Source organism: Acomys russatus, chromosome 1 (assembly GCF_903995435.1).
Source record: "Acomys russatus chromosome 1, mAcoRus1.1, whole genome shotgun sequence".
In the NCBI taxonomy this organism is placed as follows: Eukaryota; Metazoa; Chordata; class Mammalia; order Rodentia; family Muridae; genus Acomys; species Acomys russatus.
The window spans coordinates 42,123,227-42,144,085 of NC_067137.1; the positions used below are offsets into that span (position 1 = coordinate 42,123,227).

General features: G+C 47.5%; 2 protein-coding genes across 4 annotated transcripts in view; one reads left to right on the plus strand and one right to left on the minus strand.

The window, feature by feature from the left end:
• The window catches only part of Trappc12 (trafficking protein particle complex subunit 12), a 66,052-nt gene extending 48,954 nt beyond the window's left edge, over positions 1-17,098 (minus strand). For 2 of the 3 annotated variants that reach the window (XM_051144245.1, XM_051144237.1), the window contains exons 1-3: positions 16,948-17,098; positions 13,260-14,496; positions 1,529-1,645 (exon numbers count right to left, since the gene is read on the minus strand). In XM_051144245.1, coding sequence (XP_051000202.1) covers positions 1,529-1,645; positions 13,260-14,495 — 1,353 coding nt within the window. In that variant the 5' untranslated portion in view covers position 14,496; positions 16,948-17,098. The remainder of the gene's footprint in view (positions 1-1,528; positions 1,646-13,259; positions 14,497-16,947) is intronic. The other variant, XM_051144255.1, reaches the window with a different exon arrangement.
• A 1,389-nt stretch (positions 17,099-18,487) lies between these two features.
• Positions 18,488-20,859, plus strand: part of Eipr1 (EARP complex and GARP complex interacting protein 1) — a 127,217-nt gene continuing 124,845 nt past the window's right edge. The window contains exon 1 of the mRNA XM_051144268.1: positions 18,488-18,569. Within this exon, the coding sequence (XP_051000225.1) occupies positions 18,528-18,569 (42 nt within the window). The 5' untranslated portion in view covers positions 18,488-18,527. The remainder of the gene's footprint in view (positions 18,570-20,859) is intronic.

Genomic DNA, 20,859 nt, shown 5'->3' on the forward strand with positions numbered 1-20,859 from the left:
AGGGCACCTCTCAAACTTCTGTAACCTCTGACAGGTGAGGGCAAGTGAATTTACTTGCCTTTCCCATCTGCATTAAATGTGGGACTGACATCAATAAGAGACTGAGGATCATCTTACTCTCGCTGTCCTGTTGTAAACTGCTCCTGCAGCTAAGGGCTTTCCGCAACATGAAAGGTGTACGCCCAGCCTGCTGAGCTGCACTCAAGCATGGGTGGCTCCAACACAAAGTCAGAAAGCTCTTCTGTTTCCGGCTCATGTGCTACCCTTCACCTGACTTAAAAACATTTCATTTTCAATCCCGGACCCCCCCCCCCCCCCTTTTGTGTGTGTGTGTGCGCGTGCGCATGCGTGTGGAAGTCAGAGGACAATTAGGAGTCCATTCTGTCCTTCCCTTATGCTAAACTCCAGTCCCTGGGCTTTATCCCCTGAGCCACTCACCTGCTCCCTTTACTTCATTTAGATGATCTGCAGTTAATCCTTAATAAACCTGTGAGCATCTCAAATTTTCTATTTTTAGGCCCCAAAACTTGCTTGAAATAGATGAACATCAAATAAAAAACTAGTTACGATGGGGAAAAAACAAAAACAAACAAAATAAATCAAAACCCAAGACATAGAACTCCTGAAAAATGAGTGGCATAAAGCAGGAAGTCCGCTCTCACTCTATGTTTAAAAGCAAAAATAATCCTTTTGTCTGTTCACACAATCAGGAGAGTGCCTGGACAGTCAGGGCACAGGCTGGGCCTTCCACAAGGCATGCCACTGACTGTGCTCTCTTGGACAAGGACACCACGGGGGAGAGCACCGCCAGGGATCACTGGGTGAGGTGGGGGAAGGAGGGACAGCCTGAGACGCTACCATTTGAGAGTATTCCTTCATCAGCAGGCTGCCTGCGGATTCCCACAGGAGAAATACATGCATGAGAAACTTCCAGACTTTCCCCATGATGATCCTGAAGAGCAACCAACACTGCAGGAGCTCTCCCACAATTCAGAAATCACTGGAAAGCAGTCAGCCTCTAATGCTGACGGAGCAGGCCAGGCAGATTAGAGAGACCCCGTTCATAAACCAGAGTGAAACGTGAATGTGTTTAGGGATTCACCAGACCAAATAAACCCAGGTTAAACAGAGCCCTTTTGAAATGACCATCAAGGCAAGGTAGTGCATGCCTGTTGTCACAGAGGGTAAGGAGGACCACTCCAGCCTGTGAAAATGAGGCCGCAGTGACACTGTGAAATGAAAATGAACAAGAAAGCAAAACAAAGCAAGCTATCTGTATTTGTTCTAGCTAATGCGAGTCTTGCTGCCTGCAGGCCTTTGATCATTCGCAGTAGCCAGATGAACTTCAAATGGTCAGTATGTTAATGGAGCGCTCTTTGCTGCCCAGGACTGACAAGCAGCACAACAGCACCTTCTATGCAACAGTTTCTGGTGCTGTTTTCAGAGCCATTAGCTTCCAGGGAGGGAGCGTGAAGGAAGCCAGGCCTCAGCAAAGACACTCGGAAGAAATCAGTGTGTGGTTACTTACAATGAGCTGCTTCAGCCCCACAAAGGACTGTTCCACAGAGCTGGCATTTAAGACTTGTCTCTTGGCTGCAGCCTTCTCACCCAGGAAGCGAAGCATCAAGTCTTTTACTGCATCTCCCTAGAAAGGACGTGGGAAAGAGGTGGAGACAATGAAATGTTTACTGGCTCTGCACAAGAAAACTGCCATCAGACAGAAGCTAAGCTATAACTTCTCAAGAGTCCTAGTTTTACAGCTCTTCTGTATTTTGAGAAGAAAGTAGTATATCACCATCAGGCTTTCAGCAGAGACCACAACCTGTCCAGGACACGGAATTTCAGCAGTGGGGTCAGGGAGAGCCCTGTCAGGTGACACACTGGGGTCAGGGGCTTGTGGTCACTCAGAGAAACACCATGTGGAAGACTCAACAGGGCTGTGTCCACATTGCACGAGTTCCTCAGGCTTACTGCAATGCTGTGTGTGTGTATGTGTGTGTGTCTGTTTGTATATGTGTGTATGTGTGTGTGTGTGTGTGTGTGTGTGTGTGTGTGTGTGTGTGTGTGTGAAGTTACCTCCATCAGCATGCTGGTGGCCCCTTCTGTTTTTGTTTTTGTTTTGTTTTGTTTTGGTTTGGTTTTTCGAGACAGAGTTTCTCTGTGTAGCCTTGGCTGTTGTCCTGGACTCCCTTTGTAGACCAGGCTGGCCTCGAACTCACAGCGATCCACCTGCCTCTGCTTCCCGAGTGCTAGGACTAAAGGTGTGCACCACCAGCTTGGGGGCCCCTTCTTAATGATAAGATCACTAGCCAAGCACAGTGGGAGCAGGACTCTTGTCTCAGTCCTGTAGCTAGAGGTCTGGGCTTGCTGGAGTTGGAGGACACACTTTAAAACTGTCTATGCATGGGAGCAATTTTCATGTCTCAACTCGAGTTTTTTTGTTTTGCCCATCTCGAAACAGGGTGGAAGTCACTAAGTGTCACTTCAAGAACTTTACTTACTTAGAAGGGAAGTTACAGTGGCCCAGGGGGAGGAGGGAAATGTCCTAAGGACTTAGAACGACAAGAAAAATCTAACTGACATGAAGCTTGGGATGTGCCAAATGATGAGTGTTTGTTCACAAGTTCCTTATTCTCCAAGGCTACATGAAGGAGGTGACTATTGTACCATGTCAGTGACAAATGGGGACAAATATTCACCACGCTTACAGCAAGAAGTTGACAGTGCAGACCTCTATCCTGCAGAGGCTCAGGGAGAATCCAAACCTGCTTGCTGGAGATGATGCCTCCTGTCCGGCTGATGCTGTCTAGAGAGGGAGGCTGCCGACCTCAGCAGGAGAGTAATATGGGCTCTGTGCTGTTTCTGGCCCTGTGTGGTGGATGAGCCTGGTGCTTAAAGAGGCCAGGCCATGCATCTTATTACACTGCAGCAAAGTAGCAGCAACTTTGCAATTTCTGCTTTTGGAGAATAAGGTAAAATACTGCAACTATCACAGCCACCAGAGTAGCTGTGATCTACAAGCAACATTTAAAGGGCCAAAAAAAAAAAAAAAAAAAAAAAAAAAAAAAAAAAAAAAAAAAAAAAAAAAAAAAAAAAAGAAAAGTAAAAGAGGTGACTAGAATGCATGATCTCTTGAACTACAAAAATGCTACTTGTGCCAAATGCAGAGAATTCCTGGAGCTGTGGGGGCAGAGAGTGGGGCAAAAGCAAAGTCAAATCCAAATGCCAGGTAGGACAGACAGAGACATCTCCTCCATCCCAGTGACATTATTCACTTAGATCACACCGTAAATATATTTTATCCTTGAAATTATTTTCCTTAAAGTTTAGTTACTGGAACCTAAAGATGGCTTAGCAGGTAGCAGAGCTTCCCTCGAGGTGGCAGAGAGAACCAACTCTATGAAGTCATCTTTGACCTCAACATATGCCCTGTGGAAAGAACACGCATGCATGCACGCACTAATAAATAATGTAAAAATTAAAAAGAGATTAGTTATGACAGGAGGCTCTTTGGGTAGAAAGATGTGTCTGACTAATCAATGTCACATTTAAGACAGCTAAAAGCTGTCCCCACACATCTTAAGACAAGCCTTGTGTCTGCTGTGTTCCTAAACTGAAGGTGAAGACACAAGTGAGACAGTGGAATTGTGTATGGTACACCTTTCATAGCCACCAAAGCAAGGACAGGAAGCTGTGCTGCTGCAATGGGCTGGGATCCAACTGCAACCTGAGGTCTACTCTAGCCCAGGAAAGGATGGGGACCATGGAGGAAAAGCTATGAGTATGCCAAGCCATCCTCCTGAGGGGTGTGAATAGGTCTTGGAGGGCAAGGTGCTGGGAACTGAACTTGGGTCCTATGAAAAAGCAGCAAGCCATCTTAATTGCTGAACCATCTTACCAACCCAGGCCCAGGACTGATTAAATCCTTAAATTTTCTTCCTTTTAGATTTATTTATTTTATATGCATGAGCTTTTGCCTGCATGTATGCATGTGCATGCCTGATACCTGAAGAGGTCAGAGGTGTCAGATCCCATGTAACCGGAGCTATGGAAGACTGCGAGCTGCCATGTGGGTGCTGAGAATTGAACCTGAGTCCTCAGAAGAGTATCGTGTGCTCTTAACCACTGAACCATTTCACAACCCCAGATTGGTTAAATCTTAACAGTATCCTAGGAGGAAGCACACACGAGCTACTAAAGAGCAAAGGTGAAAACTGCTGGGCTAGAGAGATGGCTCAGAGGTTAAGAGCACTGTCTGCTCTTCAGAGGTCCTGAGTTCAATTCCCAGCAACTACATGGTGGCTCACAAACATCTATACTGGGATCTGACACCCTCTTCTGGCCTGCAGGTGTACATGCAGATAGAGCACTCATATACATAAAATAAATAAATCTTAAAAAAAAAAAAAAAAGGTGAAAACTGCTAATGACTCCCCAGCGACAATAGCAAGGTGTCCCTGAGCCTTTAGAAACAAAGATGTAATAGTTTTCAAGCTAATGACAGCTGGGAGAATATAAACAAACTAATAGGTCCACAATAAAAGAATTAAGGCTTTTGGCCAGGCAGTGGTGGTGCATGTCTTTAATCCTAGCACTTGGGAGGCAGAGGCAGGTGGATTTGAGTTTCAAGATCAGTCTGGTCTACAAAGAGCATCCAGGACAGCCATGGGTGTTACACAGAGAAACTGTATCCCCCTCCCCCCAATAAATAGGCAAATAAATACATAATAAAATAGCAAGTTTTTAAATTTAGGGTTTTAGCTTTCAAAAGACATCTGAGAATATGTAATAGTGAGGCTCAGAATAGGGGAATATTTGCTACAGATTTTACTCAACTTCCACCAGCACAGTTAAAGAGCTCTTAAAATCAGGCAGTAACAGTAAGACAGATCTCCAAAGCTTAAAGACAAAGATAACATTTAAACAGACAACTTCACAACTTGGTATCTGAGGGTGGCAGGATGGCTCAGTGGGTGAAGATGGTGCCAAGCCTGATGATCTGGGTTTGGACTCCAGGGCCCACAGGATGGAAGCAGAGAAGTGCCTTCCGCAAATGTCCATTGATGTCTCTATGTGCCTTCTCCCAACAAATAAGTAGCATATATAGCAAATCTTTTTATATCAAAAGCCACCAAGACTATAAAGTAAAACAACAACAACAACAAGTCCTCAGATTTACTAGAACAACCATACAATGGAATGCTGAAGAGGACGTAACCTGACATGCCCATTCTGGAAGCCAGTTCAGCTACTTATTAGAATTAAGCACACATTCTCCATAACAAGCTAAGGAAAACATGGCATATCCACACACAGGGCTATGCACAAATGTCTTGCTATGTCAGGCTGGCCTTGAACTCCCAGTTTGTTCTCTGCTTCAGCCTCCCTGGTGCTAGAATTAGTTGCACTCAACACACCTCACCTGTAACATTGCTATTTTGCTAAGTTACTGGTAGGAGCGTGAGTGTGTATGACACGGTGTTGGCTGCATGATTAGTTTCACTTGGTCTGAACCTCACCTACAGGTTCTAACAGGTTGACACAGGATAGATCTGGAACGTACTTACTTGCTGGACACACCTACAGGTGCACTAGTTCAGCAACAGCAGTGACTACAGATGCAAGAACCTGAGACCTTTTGTGCCAAGGGAAGTCATGGCAGAAGAGTTAATTATCCATAAATCTCCATTTTTACCTTCTAGGGATACAATACCTTCCCTTTGCCTAACTAACCCTGATCTGCAGGCTGGTGTGGTCAAGTGGCTGAGACCTGGGCCAAGGGCCACAGGGCACACACACTTGGTTCTGCAGGAGCTCATGACTGCTTCAAAGGAATGTCAAAGGAATGCTCAGGTGCCCAGCCTTCCCTCACCCTGATGGTGAGGAACTCTAACAGGGCAGGAACCTGGGGGCAGCAGCCGATGGAGAGGTCAGGAGAGGAGCTGCTTACTGGCCTGCTCTTCTTGGCTTGCTTAGCCTGCTTTCTTATAGAACTCAGGACCACCAGCCCATCAATTACTATTAAGAAAATGTTCTATGGGCTGGAGATATGGCTCAGTGGTTAAGAGTACTGCCTGCTCTTCCAAAGGACCCGGGTTCAATCCCCAGCACCCACATGGCAGCTCACAACTGTCTGTAACTCTAAGATCTGACACCCTCACACCAACGCACACAAATTAAAATGTAAATAAAATATTAAAAAAAATACTTAAAAAAAAAAAAAAAAAAAAAAAAAGAAAATGTTCTATAGCCAGAACTCATGGAAGCCTTTTCTCAATTAGGGTTCCCTCCTTTCAGATGACTATAGCTCCTGTCAAATTGACATAAACCCAGCCACACACCTAGTTTGACCTTGGAGTTGGTATTTAGGTTGACCCTGAACTTCTGTTCTGCCTCCACTTCTCAAATACAGGGATATAGGTGTGCACCACTATGCCTGGGCTTCATCCTTCTTAAAAAAGATGTTTACTTAGCCAGGCGGTGGTGGCGCACCCCTTTAATCCCAGCACTCGGGAAGCAGAGGCAGGTGGATCACTGTGAGTTCGAGGCCCGCCTGGTCTACAAAGGGAGTCCAGGGCAGCTAAGGCTACACAGAGAAACCATGTCTTGAAACCCCCCTCCCCTCAAAAAAGATATTTACTTGACTTGTATGCAGGGTGTCCAACATGCTGATGCGGCTTTAATATTTGAGTAGGGTGCACTGAATAACACAAATTAATTAAACGCTATCACTGCCCATAGCTACCATAGCTACAGTGCGTGTGTGGGTGTCTGTCTGTGTGCGTCTGGATGTGCGCCTGAGTGTGTTTCTGTGTGTGTGTGTGCGCGTGCCTGCTGCCATCAATTCTGTGTTATAGAGTTTTCAAACTGGGTCATCATACTCCATTTTAGATTTCATTCACCCAGCTCACCTCAAACTTGGTTCCCACAAACAACTTTTCTTCTTCTTTTTTTTTTCTTTTTGGTTTTTCAGGACAGGGTTTCTCTGTGTAGCCTTGGCTGCCCTGGACTTGCTTCGTAGACCAGGCTGGCCTCAAACTCAAAGCAATCCACCTGCTTCTGCTTCCTGATTTCTTTTTTCTTTTCTTTCTTTCTTTCTTTTTTTTTTTTTTTAAGATTTATTTATTTGTTTTATGTATATGAGTGATCTATCTGCATCTACACCTGCATACCAGAAGAGGGCATAGGATCATATTATAGATGGTTGTGAGCCACGATGTAGTTGTTGCGAATTGAACTCAGAACCTCTAGAAGAGTAGTCAGTGTTTTTAATCACTGAGCTATCTCTCCAGGCCAGTTTCCACAAACTTCTACTGTACTGACATAAGTTCAGGGTTTTGTTTTTTGTTGTTTTGTTTTTGCTTCTACAAGTATCCATCTTTTTATTGCTTGAGTAATTTATTATTTTATCCTTCATGTTGTTCCATGTTGTCAAAATGACAGGAATCTTTTCTTCGTAAAGACTGGTTAACAGTCAGCTGTATGTGGCACATGCTCTGTTTCTATATGGTAGATATACTCAGCACAATGTAACACACTGCATCTGGAACCAAGGCAAGAGCCCTGAGAATGTCAGCTGGTGCAGACGTTATAAGAAATGCACACTGAGGGTCTGTGAAAACAGAACTATTATGAGATGGGTGTGGTGGCTGAGGCCTGTGAGCCAACACTCAGGAGGCTGGGACAGGGTGAATATGTAGCACAGTAAGTTCATGGGCAACCTGTGCTATGTAGCAAAATCTCTCTCAAAAGCAAACAAACAAAGCAAAGCAAACCAAACTAAACTACCACCCAATCTAGCTATGCCATTCCAGGTTTACCCTCAAAGGAACTTAAACACATGAAGTCAGCACAGTAGAGAGGTACCTGACCATCCATGTGTTCTGCAGCACACTACAGGGATACCCGACCATCCATGTGTTCTGCAGCACACCACAGGGATACCCGACTATCCACGTGTACTGCAGCACACCACAGGGATACCCGAGCATCCATGCGTACTGCAACACACCACAGGGATACCCGAGCATCCATGCGTACTGCAGCACACCACAGGGATACCAGAGCATCCACGTGTACTGCAGCACACCACAGGGATACCAGAGCATCCACGTGTACTGCAGCACACCACAGGGATACCCGAGCATCCACGTGTACTGCAGCACACCACAGGGATACCAGAGCATCCACGTGTACTGCAGCACACCACAGGGATACCCGACCATCCATGTATACTGCAGCACACCACAGGGATACCCGACCATCCACGTGTACTGCAGCACACCACAGGGATACCCGACTATCCACGTGTACTGCAGCACACCACAGGGATACCCGACCATCCATGCATACTGCAGCACACCACAGGGATACCCGACCATCCACGTGTACTGCAGCACACCACAGGGATACCAGAGCATCCACGTGTACTGCAGCACACCACAGGGATACCAGAGCATCCACGTGTACTGCAGCACACCACAGGGATACCCGAGCATCCATGCATACTGCAGCACACCACAGGGATACCCGACCATCCACGTGTACTGCAGCACACCACAGGGATACCCGACTATCCACGTGTACTGCAGCACACCACAGGGATACCCGACCATCCATGCGTACTGCAGCACACCACAGGGATACCCGACCATCCACGTGTACTGCAGCACACCACAGGGATACCCGACTATCCACGTGTACTGCAGCACACCACAGGGATACCCGAGCATCCATGCATACTGCAGCACACCACAGGGATACCCGACCATCCATGCGTACTGCAGCACACCACAGGGATACCCGACCATCCACGTGTACTGCAGCACACCACAGGGATACCCGAGCATCCATGCATACTGCAGCACACCACAGGGATACCCGACCATCCATGCGTACTGCAGCACACCACAGGGATACCCGACCATCCACGTGTACTGCAGCACACCACAGGGATACCCGACTATCCACGTGTACTGCAGCACACCACAGGGATACCCGACCATCCATGCATACTGCAGCACACCACAGGGATACCCGAGCATCCATGCGTACTGCAGCACACCACAGGGATACCCGACCATCCACGTGTACTGCAGCACACCACAGGGATACCCGACCATCCATGCGTACTGCAGCACACCACAGGGATACCCGACCATCCACGTGTACTGCAGCACACCACAGGGATACCCGACCATCCATGCGTACTGCAGCACACCACAGGGATACCCGACCATCCACGTGTACTGCAGCACACCACAGGGATACCCGACTATCCACGTGTACTGCAGCACACCACAGGGATACCCGACCATCCATGCATACTGCAGCACACCACAGGGATACCCGAGCATTCACGTGTACTGCAGCACACCACAGGGATACCCGAGCATCCATGCATACTGCAGCACACCACAGGGATACCCGAGCATCCACGTGTACTGCAGCACACCACAGGGATACCTGACCATCCACGTGTACTGCAGCACACCACAGGGATACCCGAGCATCCATGCGTACTGCAGCACACCACAGGGATACCCGACCATCCATGCGTACTGCAGCACACCACAGGGATACCCGAGCATCCATGCATACTGCAGCACACCACAGGGATACCCGAGCATCCACGTGTACTGCAGCACACCACAGGGATACCCGACCATCCATGCGTACTGCAGCACACCACAGGGATACCCGACTATCCACGTGTACTGCAGCACCAGACCTATAATAGCCAAAATGCAGAACCAGCCTCGATGCCATGCACAGATGATTGGATAAAGACAAGACAGTCTAGACACACAATGGAATTTTATGCAGCCATATGGTGAGTGAAGTCATGTTATTTGTAGGGAAACATATCTGAGTGGAAACTGTATTAAATGAGATAAAGCAGAACCTGGAAGACAAATATTGCATAGTTCCTGTCCCATGAGGACTCCACATTAAAAAAATACAAGATATGAAAGTAGAAAGGGGACTCTATTGGGGGAGGGAAGGACCCACGGTGGGGAGCAAGAGAGTACAGTAGAAGGGAAAAGAGAAAGACAACTATCTTATGCTCTATTTCATATGTGAAGTCTAGATTAAAACACACACACACACACACACACGTGACACGGCAAGCAGAATAGACTTTGGAGGAAAGAAGCTGGCTAGTGACAGAGAGAACAAAGGAATGTGATGGGAGGTGAATATGAGCAAAGGACATGCCATCTGCTTATGGAAATGTTACAGTGAAAAGTTATGATATCGTATGCTTGCTACACATGATGAAAAGGAAGAAATGCTATCTCTGCTGGCTAGTTTTGTATTAACTTGACGCAGGTTAGAGTCAGCAGATAGGGAGGGAGCCTCAATTAAGAAAATGCTTCCATAAGATGGGGCTGCAGGCAAAATGGTAGGGCATTTTCCTAATAAGTGATTGATATTGGAGTGCCCAGCCCAGTGTGGTGGTACTATGTCCATACGCTGTTAGTCCTGGGTTCTATAAGAAAGCAGGCTGAGCAAGCCATGGGGAGCAAGTCAGTAAGCAGCACCCCTCCATGGTCTCTGCACAGCTCCTGCCTCCAGGTTCCTGCCCTGCTTGAGTTCCTGCCCTCACTACTTTTGAGGATGAACTGTTAAATGGAACTGTGAGTGAAATAAACCCTTTTCTCCCCAAGTTGCTTTTGGTCATGGTGTTTCGTCACAGCAACAGTGACCTTAACTAAGACACCACCCAGCAGAGCACTTGGATGAAAACGTGCATTAGTTGCAGGGTGCTACTACAGCTGAATACCGCTTTGCAAGCGTAACTCTAAGGGTTCTCTAACTTAATTTCATTGCCACTGAAGTTGCTGAATAGATAAGTAATAAAAATTTATCCCATAAAAAGGAGAACTTTACTTAGATACTAGGATAAGCTACTTGGAAAACAAACCTCAATGTAAGTATTTATGGAGTTGATTTAGAACAAAGGACACTCTACCCACACCAGTGTCAGAGGCAGAACACCTGATTGGCATCTTATCCACAGAAGAAAGCCACGTGTACACTGAAGGCTCTGAAAGACTGCTGACTGATTACAACTCCTTGATTGCAGAAGCCTGGAAAGTTACAGACCCACAGCCAAAGGCATCTAGACGCTTCAGCGCATTCATTCATCCACTGTCCTGCTCTGGGTCTGACCTAATCTACTGACTCTCAGGTGACACTATTGAAATACACTCTTTTCTTTCATAAAGACTTTTGAGGGGGTTGTGTATATGTCCATCTGACTGTTTGGGTGTTGGCTCTTTTGGAGCTGGAGTTACAGGCAGCTCATTGTCTGTGCTGGCAACCAAACGCTATAGTCCTCTGGGTGAGCAACAAGCACTATTAACCACTGAGCCATCTCTGCAGCCCTAGAATGCATCTTTTTTTATTTAATTTTTTTCCAAAAATTTATTTTCTTTTACATCTATGAGTGTTTTGCTTGCATAAATGTCTGTGCACCACATGTGTGCCTGAGGAGGCCAGAAAAGGTTGTTAGATCCCCTGAAACCGACAGTTGTAAGCCACAATGTGGGTTCTGGGACTCAAAGCCAGGTCCTCTCAAAGAATAGCCAGTGCTCTTAACCACTGAGCCATCTTTCCAGCTCTAGAATGCATTTAGGGGGCATATGATGGCTACTGCTTTTGAGACAGGGTTTCTCTGTGTAGCCCTGCCTATTCTTGGAACCCGTTCTGTAGAGCAGGTTGGCCTTGAATGCAGAAATCCACCTGCCTGTGCTTCCCAAGTGCTGGGATTAAAGGTGTACAGAGTCCTGCATTAGAATATATTCTTAGCAGACCAGCAGGTTCTAACAACATGAAAACTAAGCCTATCATCAGATAGCACCGGAGACCCGTGGCAAAATGCTCCCTCCTTCCTACTGTGCTACAACAGCCTGCTTGATGTCCCCACATATCTATCTGTAAGTGACTTGATTTATGACTTTCTTTCATTCTATGACTATAAAGGTTCATATATCAGTGCTTCCATGTTGGAACATGTTATTCAAGGTAACTTAAGTCCATGTTCCCAGGCCATGGCCACTCATATTTGGCTCTGAATAAAGTATCTTTTATTCCCTTTGAAGTAAGAGCTGTGTTTTGCACCGATGATCTTAAAAACCTGGTTTGTATGGAAAGCCAACAGAAAGACAATTCTTTGTCAAACCAATCTCAAGCCAGCAGCAAAAATATTCCACAGCATTTCTATTCAAAGTAAAATGCAATCATTTTTCCTTTCTACCCCAGGAACACAAAGGCTTTTCAGCACAATGTGGAACTGAAGAGAAACCGAGCAGGCAAACACCTGGCACACAGGCTCTGCTCCAAGTCATAGGTGTTAGTTCAGACCCACTTCCCATACAGCAAGAGGCAAGAAAGATGTAGTAACTCAGAGGAGGCGAAAAGAAAACAGCATCATCGTTGACTCTGGGAAGAGGCCCTACATGTTGTGGGTGCTCCACAGCCTGGCTGAATTCCCTGCAACTCCATGGTGGCTTCAGGAAGGGCCTGAGTAACTAAAGCCAGGCTGAGAAGGACCGACCGCAGAGCTTCCAGATTTGATCACACTGAAGGGAATCCTGTTCAGTCATGTTTCTTTTTTGAAAGTCTTTTATTTAATTTTTAAAATTTATGTTCATTGGTGTGAGAGTGTCAGATCTTGGAGTTACAGACAGTTGTGAGTTGCCACGTGGGTGCTGGGAATTGAACTCAGGTCCTTTGGAAGAGCAGGCAGTGCTCTTAACCACTGAGCCATCTCTCCAGCCCCCCAGTCATGTTTCTTAAGAATGACCTTCATCTGGAGATGATCTCTTGTTGTGTAGCACTCCAGAGCCCCTGCGGACACTTAGCATCTTGCCAACCACCCATCACTTTTGGCAACTAGAGTGAACCATTTCAATAAGGCTCTAAAGGTACCCTCTTGGGAACCGCTAGGCTAAGGCCTCCTGCCCTGCCGTCCCCTGCATTGCATGGGTGTGAGGAAGGGAGCAGAGCAAACAACAGAGACTGGAAGGCACTGAAGGCCAGATCAGCTTGCTGCTGCAGGATGTGGGAAACAGGTAGGACCGATACACCTGAGAAGTACACTCAGCATGGTCTGCTTAGGAGGCTGCAGTTATAGCAGCTGTCAAGCCTAGTACCTAGAAAAGCCAGAGTTAATACAGGGCTCTTGTTATACACAATTCTAGAAAGAGTCTACATGGGTTGAGATATGGACACAGAAACATTCCGCGCCCTACCTGAATGTTGTCAAACTTGAGGCCGGGCATGGTGAGGTTCTCTTTGTCTATGAACACGGTGCCATACTGCTGGGTCGCTACTGACATCAGGACATCTTTGGTCTCCTGGCTGGGAAGCCATGCGTCATTCCTCCGGTCCAGCTCACTCATGCTCAGGGCTGTGGCGAAAGGGTCATCACTCCCAGCAAACACAGCCTGGATCTGTGAGAATGGCTTTGGAGACTCAGAGACATCCAAAGGGGCTGGAGAAACACCTGACTCCGATCTATCCATCCTTGTAGAGTAGGATGGACTGGTGGAATCTGGTGACTTTTCTCCTGCATGGGCAGGGAGGGAAGACAGCTTTTCTGGAACCGGGGAACCTGCGTTGGGATTACTGACCGAAATGAAAGTAGACGTTGTGAAGGAATCAAAGAAGTCAGAGGCCAAGGAATTAGAGCTCACTGTATCTCCAAAAAACGTACTCAGGCTGGGACTGGGCTGGACCATCGGAGGAGGGGTCTTGGCTGATGTTTCACTGGTGCTACTGAAACTTGGAGATTTCACCATCTGGGACTCGAAGCCATCCTGCAGAAACAAGTGTGGCTGGGAGGGAGTGGAGGTGGCCTGGCTGAAGATGGTGCAGACAGGCAAGGGCTCGTCTTTGGAGGAGGACTGACTGGAGGACACTTCTGACATCTGCTCTTCTTGGGGTGCTTGGCTATCACTGGGCCCCGTGTCCTCCGTGCCAGCATTTTCCAGGGCAGGCGCGCCCGTCACATCCTCCTGTGTTGAGTCCTCTTTCACAGATGCTCTGCTATCAGGCGTCATGTCTGAAACGTCTCTGGGTGTATCATCTCCGTCAGTCTCACTGCCATTACTCAGAGTGTCCACTGCTTCTTTGTCTGTGGCGGCGCTGGGCAGTCCATGATCAGTGGTACCTCTGGGGGTCTCCACGACGTCCTGCAGACAGCCAAGGTCGCCCGCATCGCCCTCGCTGTTGTTAGGGGAGTCGGAGATGAGCACGCTCTCCATCATGTGCTCGTTAAGCTTATCTACGAAGTTGGGAGAGTCTGCCGACATGGGCTCGCTCTCTTCAGATCCAAACTCGTCTCCACCAAGATCAATGGTCTCCTCATGATACAGCAGCTGGCGCTCCTGCTCCTGAGACACCGGTTCAGGGATATTCTTGGGTTCTGCCTGGGATGGAGGGCAGGTCTCATTTGGGCTCTGATCATCATCTTTAGCTTTTTCCATGCTGTCGAAAAATGGAGACAGTCACAAATCATGTCATCGTCATATTTCAAGTATTGGTAAATAACTAACTGGCTTTTCTTTTCTGAGAGAGGATCGCACAGAATCTGGGTGGACTTGAACTCACAATCTCCGCAGTTCTGAGATATAGGCTGGGCTACTCTTGCTGCTCAATGAAACAAATGTTTAATCACGCCACACCCAAATGGTACATAATTAGAAACATCTCCTTTTCAAGTTTATTTATGCATTTTTAATTATGATAAAACATGCATAAAACTTACTAGCTACCATTTTTAAGTGTACAGTTCAGCAACGTTTAGCACCTTCTCCTTGCTGACAAATCAACAGCCAGAATTTTGGTCGTCTCGCAAAACAAAAATTCTATATCCATTTAGTAACTCCCTGTGTACTCACACACGGACAAACACCATCCTACTTCTCATTTTTTTTTTTTTAATTCTCTAGGGACATGTAGGTGGAATCATAAAACATTCACCATGATGTCCTTCAGCCACTGCAGTATCTAGTGTATCAGTAAACAAATCCTGTCTGCCCTTACTGTGAAGCTGGCATCCGCCCCGGCCCACATCTGAGGCCCAGCCATGCCTGTCTCCCAGGGTCCTCTGATGGCACTTGTCTGGGCAAAGGCTAAACACAGCAACACATCTTGAGGGTGAAAACAAGCTCTTGAGAACTAGAAGGTAACCACTGGCAACAGGCACTGTGAAGCTCATCCACGAAGAGGCTGCTCTGCTCTGCCCAGGACCCTTGACTCAGAACACAAGCATGGCCGCTGCTCCCCCAGCAGACTGCAGGGCATTGTGAGCACCAATTTCATGGTGTCCTTTGCTCTCTATCAGGCTACTGCAGTCTTCTCTGTTGGATGTTTGAGCCCTGACTGGATGAGGTTTCACTGTGTACTTGATGCTTCTGTCTGCTATGTGCTATCCGCTCTCCTTGCTTCCTAAATGCTCAGTCATTTGACCCGGAAGCACACAGTCCACACTGTGCAGAACATCCACGCAGCAGCATGTGTGGGCTTTCCTCCCCTTTGACAGGTGAACAATAACACTGTATTGCAGGCGCGTGGCAGTTTGTGCATCCATTTACCTGTTAAAAGAACACCTGTATCCCTTCTAGCCTCTAGCCATTGGGCACAGTGCTTTTGTGAACAGGATGTGTGAATGCATCTCTGAGGCTTTAATTTCAATTCTCCGGCACAGCAAATTCCTATTCCAATGCCCAGAGATGAGCATGCTAGATCATATAGTAATCATATTTTCTTTGTTTGTTTGTTGAGTCAGGGTTTCTCTGTGTAGCAATGCCTAACCTGAAACTCACTATGGTGACCAGACTGGCCTCAAACTCAGAGATCTGCCTGCCTCTGTCTCCCCACCCCCAAGTCCTGAGATTAAAGGCATGTGACTCCACTGCCTGAGAGTAATCACATTTTTATTTTCACAAGGAACTGCAGTTTTTTTTTCATGGCAGCAGAATCCCTTTCCATTCCCTGCAGCAGTGTACGCACACCTCAATTTCACTACACACCGGCTGGCTGATACTTTTTTTTTTTTTTTTTTTTTTGCTTTTTACTTAGCTTTTTAATATGTGTGAGAATTTGTTTTTATAAATTAATGTCTTAGGTAACTTAAGCTGGCCTTAAATGTGCTATGTAGCAGAAGACGATGGCCTTGAACTCCTGAACCTCATGCCTCTACCTCCCAAATGCTGGGATACAGGCTCAGCACCAACGTCTTACTGTATTCATTCATTTGTGTATCTGTGATCAGAAGACAATCATCTGGAATTAGTCCTGCAGATCCAACTCAGGTCATCAGGATTGGTGGCAGACACTGAACCATCCTGTCAGCCCTTGTTTTACTTTTTAGACTCTATTTTTTTTTTTCCTTCTTTTTGAGATGGGGGAAGTCTCCCTAGTTAGCCCAGGCTGACCTCAAACTTACAACTTTTCTGTCCAAATCTCACTGAACTTACAGGAATGAACACTTTGCTCACCCAACCCTACTCACTCTTCGGTACTGAGGTTAAGTTTGTCTCTTAAGGCGCCCCCATCCCTAACTATCTCCTCACACCGACTTTGCCTTCCTGCTGTTTAATTGTGGGGATATGACACAGAGGGTGGCGGGAGCAAAAGTTGAGCCAAAACAAAAACAACCACGAGCACTGGTGATGTAACACGGGCACCTACTATGCATGCATACGAACCCGCATTTTGGACATGAGAACCTGAGGCCTGGAGGGTGTGTACCTTGTCCAAAACTGGAGGGGGTACAGAATTGGCTATGGCCAAAAGAGCCAACCCTTGCTGTGGCTGCCAATATTGCCAGGTCCCAGTTCCGCGTAGCGGAGAGAGGTAATAACGCGCGGACGCCGCCCTCCGTGGGAAGGTCGGGGGTCCAAGCGACCTTCCTCACTGCGACCCGCTCCTCACCTGCCACCCGCCCCCGAGGCCGGATCACCCACGGGTGAAAAGGGTCCAAAGAGATGACGGGAAACCGGAAATCGACCCAAGATCCAAGGTCCCGCGCGCTGGTGCGTCTGCGCGTGCCAGCCCGTGAGGCCCGACTTCCGCACATGCTCAGTACGGGAACTTCGGCCTCTTCTCTGGAAGCCGGGTGCATTTCCGGTTCATGGGTTGTAGGCGGGACCTAAAGCGATTGAAGGCGTCCTTGGGCGTGTGACCAGCCAAGGATGCTTTTTCCTAGGACTTAGTCTTCATGCTTGCTGGACTTCTACACTCCCCATCTGTGTCTGTGGCAGTGTGTGCTAACATCCATAACGATGGGAGGAGGAGTAACAAGAAGTGTCAAGAATCAGCCTTGCTTGCTGAATGTATGGTTCGTTGAGAACCGTTTTCAATTCAAGGACCTTGCTCTAATGATTTCTAATGTAATCTGAGAAAATGCTGTAAGAACACAGCTCTCATCTCGAAGCGGAGAAGAGTTTATTCTGAAGCCAATGAGTGACTATAGCTTGGGAACACAGATTCGGGTCACCTTAAATTCTGCTGTCTGACATGATAACAATTTGATGAAGTTGTACAGTAAAAAAATAAATAAATATACATGTCTCAAGCACACTTTGGAAGCAATGGGTAGGCGGGTTAGAGTAAAACTGGGAATCCTCTGCTGGTAGGTCTCAGGTGCTATCTGATGTTATTCGTAGTTTTGGGATCGGGGGAAGCTAGTGGCAAGAGGTTTTACCAGAAAGTCAATATTAGACACAGAGACGGGTAACGGATGACTACTAAGGGGGCTAATGGAAGCATCCCATAAACTGCTGTCATAAAGGTCAGTCAAGAGACACTGGCACCAAGTCTCTAACACAGAAGAAATGTGTTTAGATCCACAACTTCACACAACCAGGCCAGTGAATTCCATGTGGCGCGTTCTTATCTTGGGCTTAGCTGTATCGCTGTGCAGGACTGGGTAGTCACGTGAAATGCACATCGCTGCATCTCACTGCTCACCCGCACTACCACCATCTTGACTCAAGCTTGCAGCATCTCCTTTTTAAATGAGCGTCTAACTGAGAGCCTGTTCCTAAGGCTGGAGCAAAGGTCCTGGCAGTGGGTTGGGCTCAGGACCCCAGTTTAGGAGTGAAGCATGGCCAACCATAAGGCCCATTTAATTGTTCTCTTTAGGGTGCAGGGCATGGATGCTCTAGTGAGCAGCTCAAGAGCACAAGAGCGCCGCCCTGATGGCTGTCCAGTCCTACAGCATTTGCTCCTGGCCCCGCCCTCCAACCCAGGATCCCCCGCGGCTGCTGGCGGGGGAGGGGGGGGGGCTCATGAGAGCCTAAGTGAGCATGCGCAGGATAAAGGCACTGCTGCCATTGGCCACCGGGGAGGAGCGTATGGATGACGCGCGAAGAAAACAGGAAGTGAGCCGTCAGGGTGTCGGTCTGGGGTTCGTAGTTCTAGTTTCCGCAAGGAATGAATGGGTTCTGGCCGATCGCTGGTGAGGCGGGACTCGGGCGCTGAGGCGTGAGCGACTGGTCAGGCAGAGCGTCATGGAGGACGACGCACCGGTGATCTACGGGCTGGAATTCCAGGTGGGCATTGCAGAATCCGAGGGTCGTGGCCACCCGTGTCTGACCCGCACGGGCGGGCGAGCGAGCTCAGTCTGGTTCCGAGGATTCTGGGCTTCATGGCCAGGATTTGGAGAGAGGGAACGCTCACGGAGTGTGGCGTAGTAAGGCTCTGGGCTGGCATGGACGGCTGAGGGGGTGAGCACTCGGCCCCTCAGGTGTCTTTATTACACTCGCACTACCGGCACTTTGAGGAGCAATTATTGAGCACTGACGTGTGTGTTGGATACTGCTCAATACAAGAGGAGCTTCAAGGGAGGAAAGTGCTGGGTGGGTGTTATGAAGCATTTTGCTCACTCAGGTTGGAACTCCGCTTATGAACTTTTAGTTTCAATATTGGTTAAATCCTACTTGTTTAACCTCGCCCTCCCTCCCTTAAATCTTATTTGGGATGAGTGCAGTTTAGGTTATAGATTCGAGTGAATAGGGGATGAGGGTTTCTGCCTCCCACGGAGTTCTTCAGACTAGGACTAAGAATCCACTGGGGAGTTCTGCTATTTTCAGTGCCTTCCTGAGTGCCCAGAGCTCCCATGCTAAGAATCAGGATGCCTATTCTACACTCCCTGCCTTTGACTCTTGTTTATTTTGATAATTTTCTTCGTTGTCCCTGGAATTAGATCTGACATCTAGATGGGATCAAATCCAGTTTAGCCCCAGCGTCTTCCACTCCTTTCTTTTTTGTTCCTTCCATAAAAGTAAAATCCTTGGACATCGTGTGCCCTCGAACACAGATTTATAATGATTTTTGTGGGGTTCCCCTTGACTTCTGATAGGTGGAGAAAGTCAGCTCTGTGTAGGCGATTTCTGTATGTCCGTTTTGCAGATGAAGAATGAGGTCATAGATGCATAGAGGGGTCATACGGTGGGGCAAAGGTTGGACAGTAAGGGATAGTGTGAAGTTATGCTTAGATATATATATATATAGTGAGCCTGTTGAGGTCATTTAGCCTGTCCAGGGTATCAGTGTCTTTACTTACAAAATGAGAAGAAATGTGGAATATGTTAAGGGTCAATTTTTAGTGTTTTTTTTTAAATCTAAGTACAGGAAGTTACTGGAAGACATTCCAGTTTATCTCAGGGGATGCCTGTATATGGACTTTGATCATTTGTAAGTGAGATGCATAGTCCCAGCAGTCAGTGTAAGCCTCTAGACTCAAAGTGTGCAGGCAAGCCTAACTGAGACAGTGCACACACATGTTCAGTGTGTACTTCCCACAGACGGGCTCCAAGCCTGAAGTATGGGTAACGAATGGTGGAGGAGGACATGGGGAGGCTGACTTAAAACCTGCACAGATAAGCAACACCAAGTCAGGGCGCAGCAATCTTGTGGCGGGGAGAAGCTCAGTGAGAGTTTCAGAAGCATTGTTGAGAGGAGTCTGGGAATGCTACTGGGCCTGCGCCAGGGTCGGCTTGCTGCTTCCTGAGGAAGCCTGTGTGTGTCCATGGGGCTTCCATGGATGTGTGCTTTTCAGAGGCTTTTAAAAAGATGTGTTGATTTCCCTGCATGCATGTATGTACCCCACTTGTGTGTCTGGTGCCCAGGGAGGTCAGAAGAGGGCTTCAGGTTCCCTAGGATGGAGATACAGATGTTGTGAGCCACCTGGTATGGGTGCTGGATCCTCTCCACAAACAGCAAGCACTCTTAGCTGCTGAGCTGTCTTTGCAGTACATTACCCCAACAGCTTTCTAGATTTTGCATAATCCCTGAATTCAGGGAAGGGATTTCCTTGCTGGGTCCAGCTTACTTACTGACAGTTCTCTAGAAGGTTCTTTTTCTTGTCAGCATGAGATTTTCTTGGGAGAATGGCTTCATCAGTCCTGGGAGCCTCAGGCTGTGGAACAGTCAGGGCAGCCTGGTACTACCTGCCCCTGGCCTCTCACTCTCACGTCATCGCAACGTAGTTCCGCTTCCCTTCCCTTCCCTTCCCTTCCCTTCCCTTCCCTTCCTTTCCCTTCCCTTCTATTTTTTCTTTCCTTCTTACTTTCCTTCCTTCTTTCTTGCTTTCAGATTTATTTATTTTAATTTTCTGTGTATCAGTATTTTGCCTGCTTGTATGTCTCTGCGCTACAGGTGTACTGTTGCTCACAGAAGCCAGAAGAGATGTCAGATCCCTTGGAACTGGAGTTAGAGACAGTTGTGAGCCACTGTTAGGGTGCTGGGAATGGAACCTAGGTTCTCTGCAAGAACAGCAAGTATTCTTAACCCCTGAGCCATCTCTCCAGGTAGTCTTTCTTTTGAGATCAGTTTTGGTAA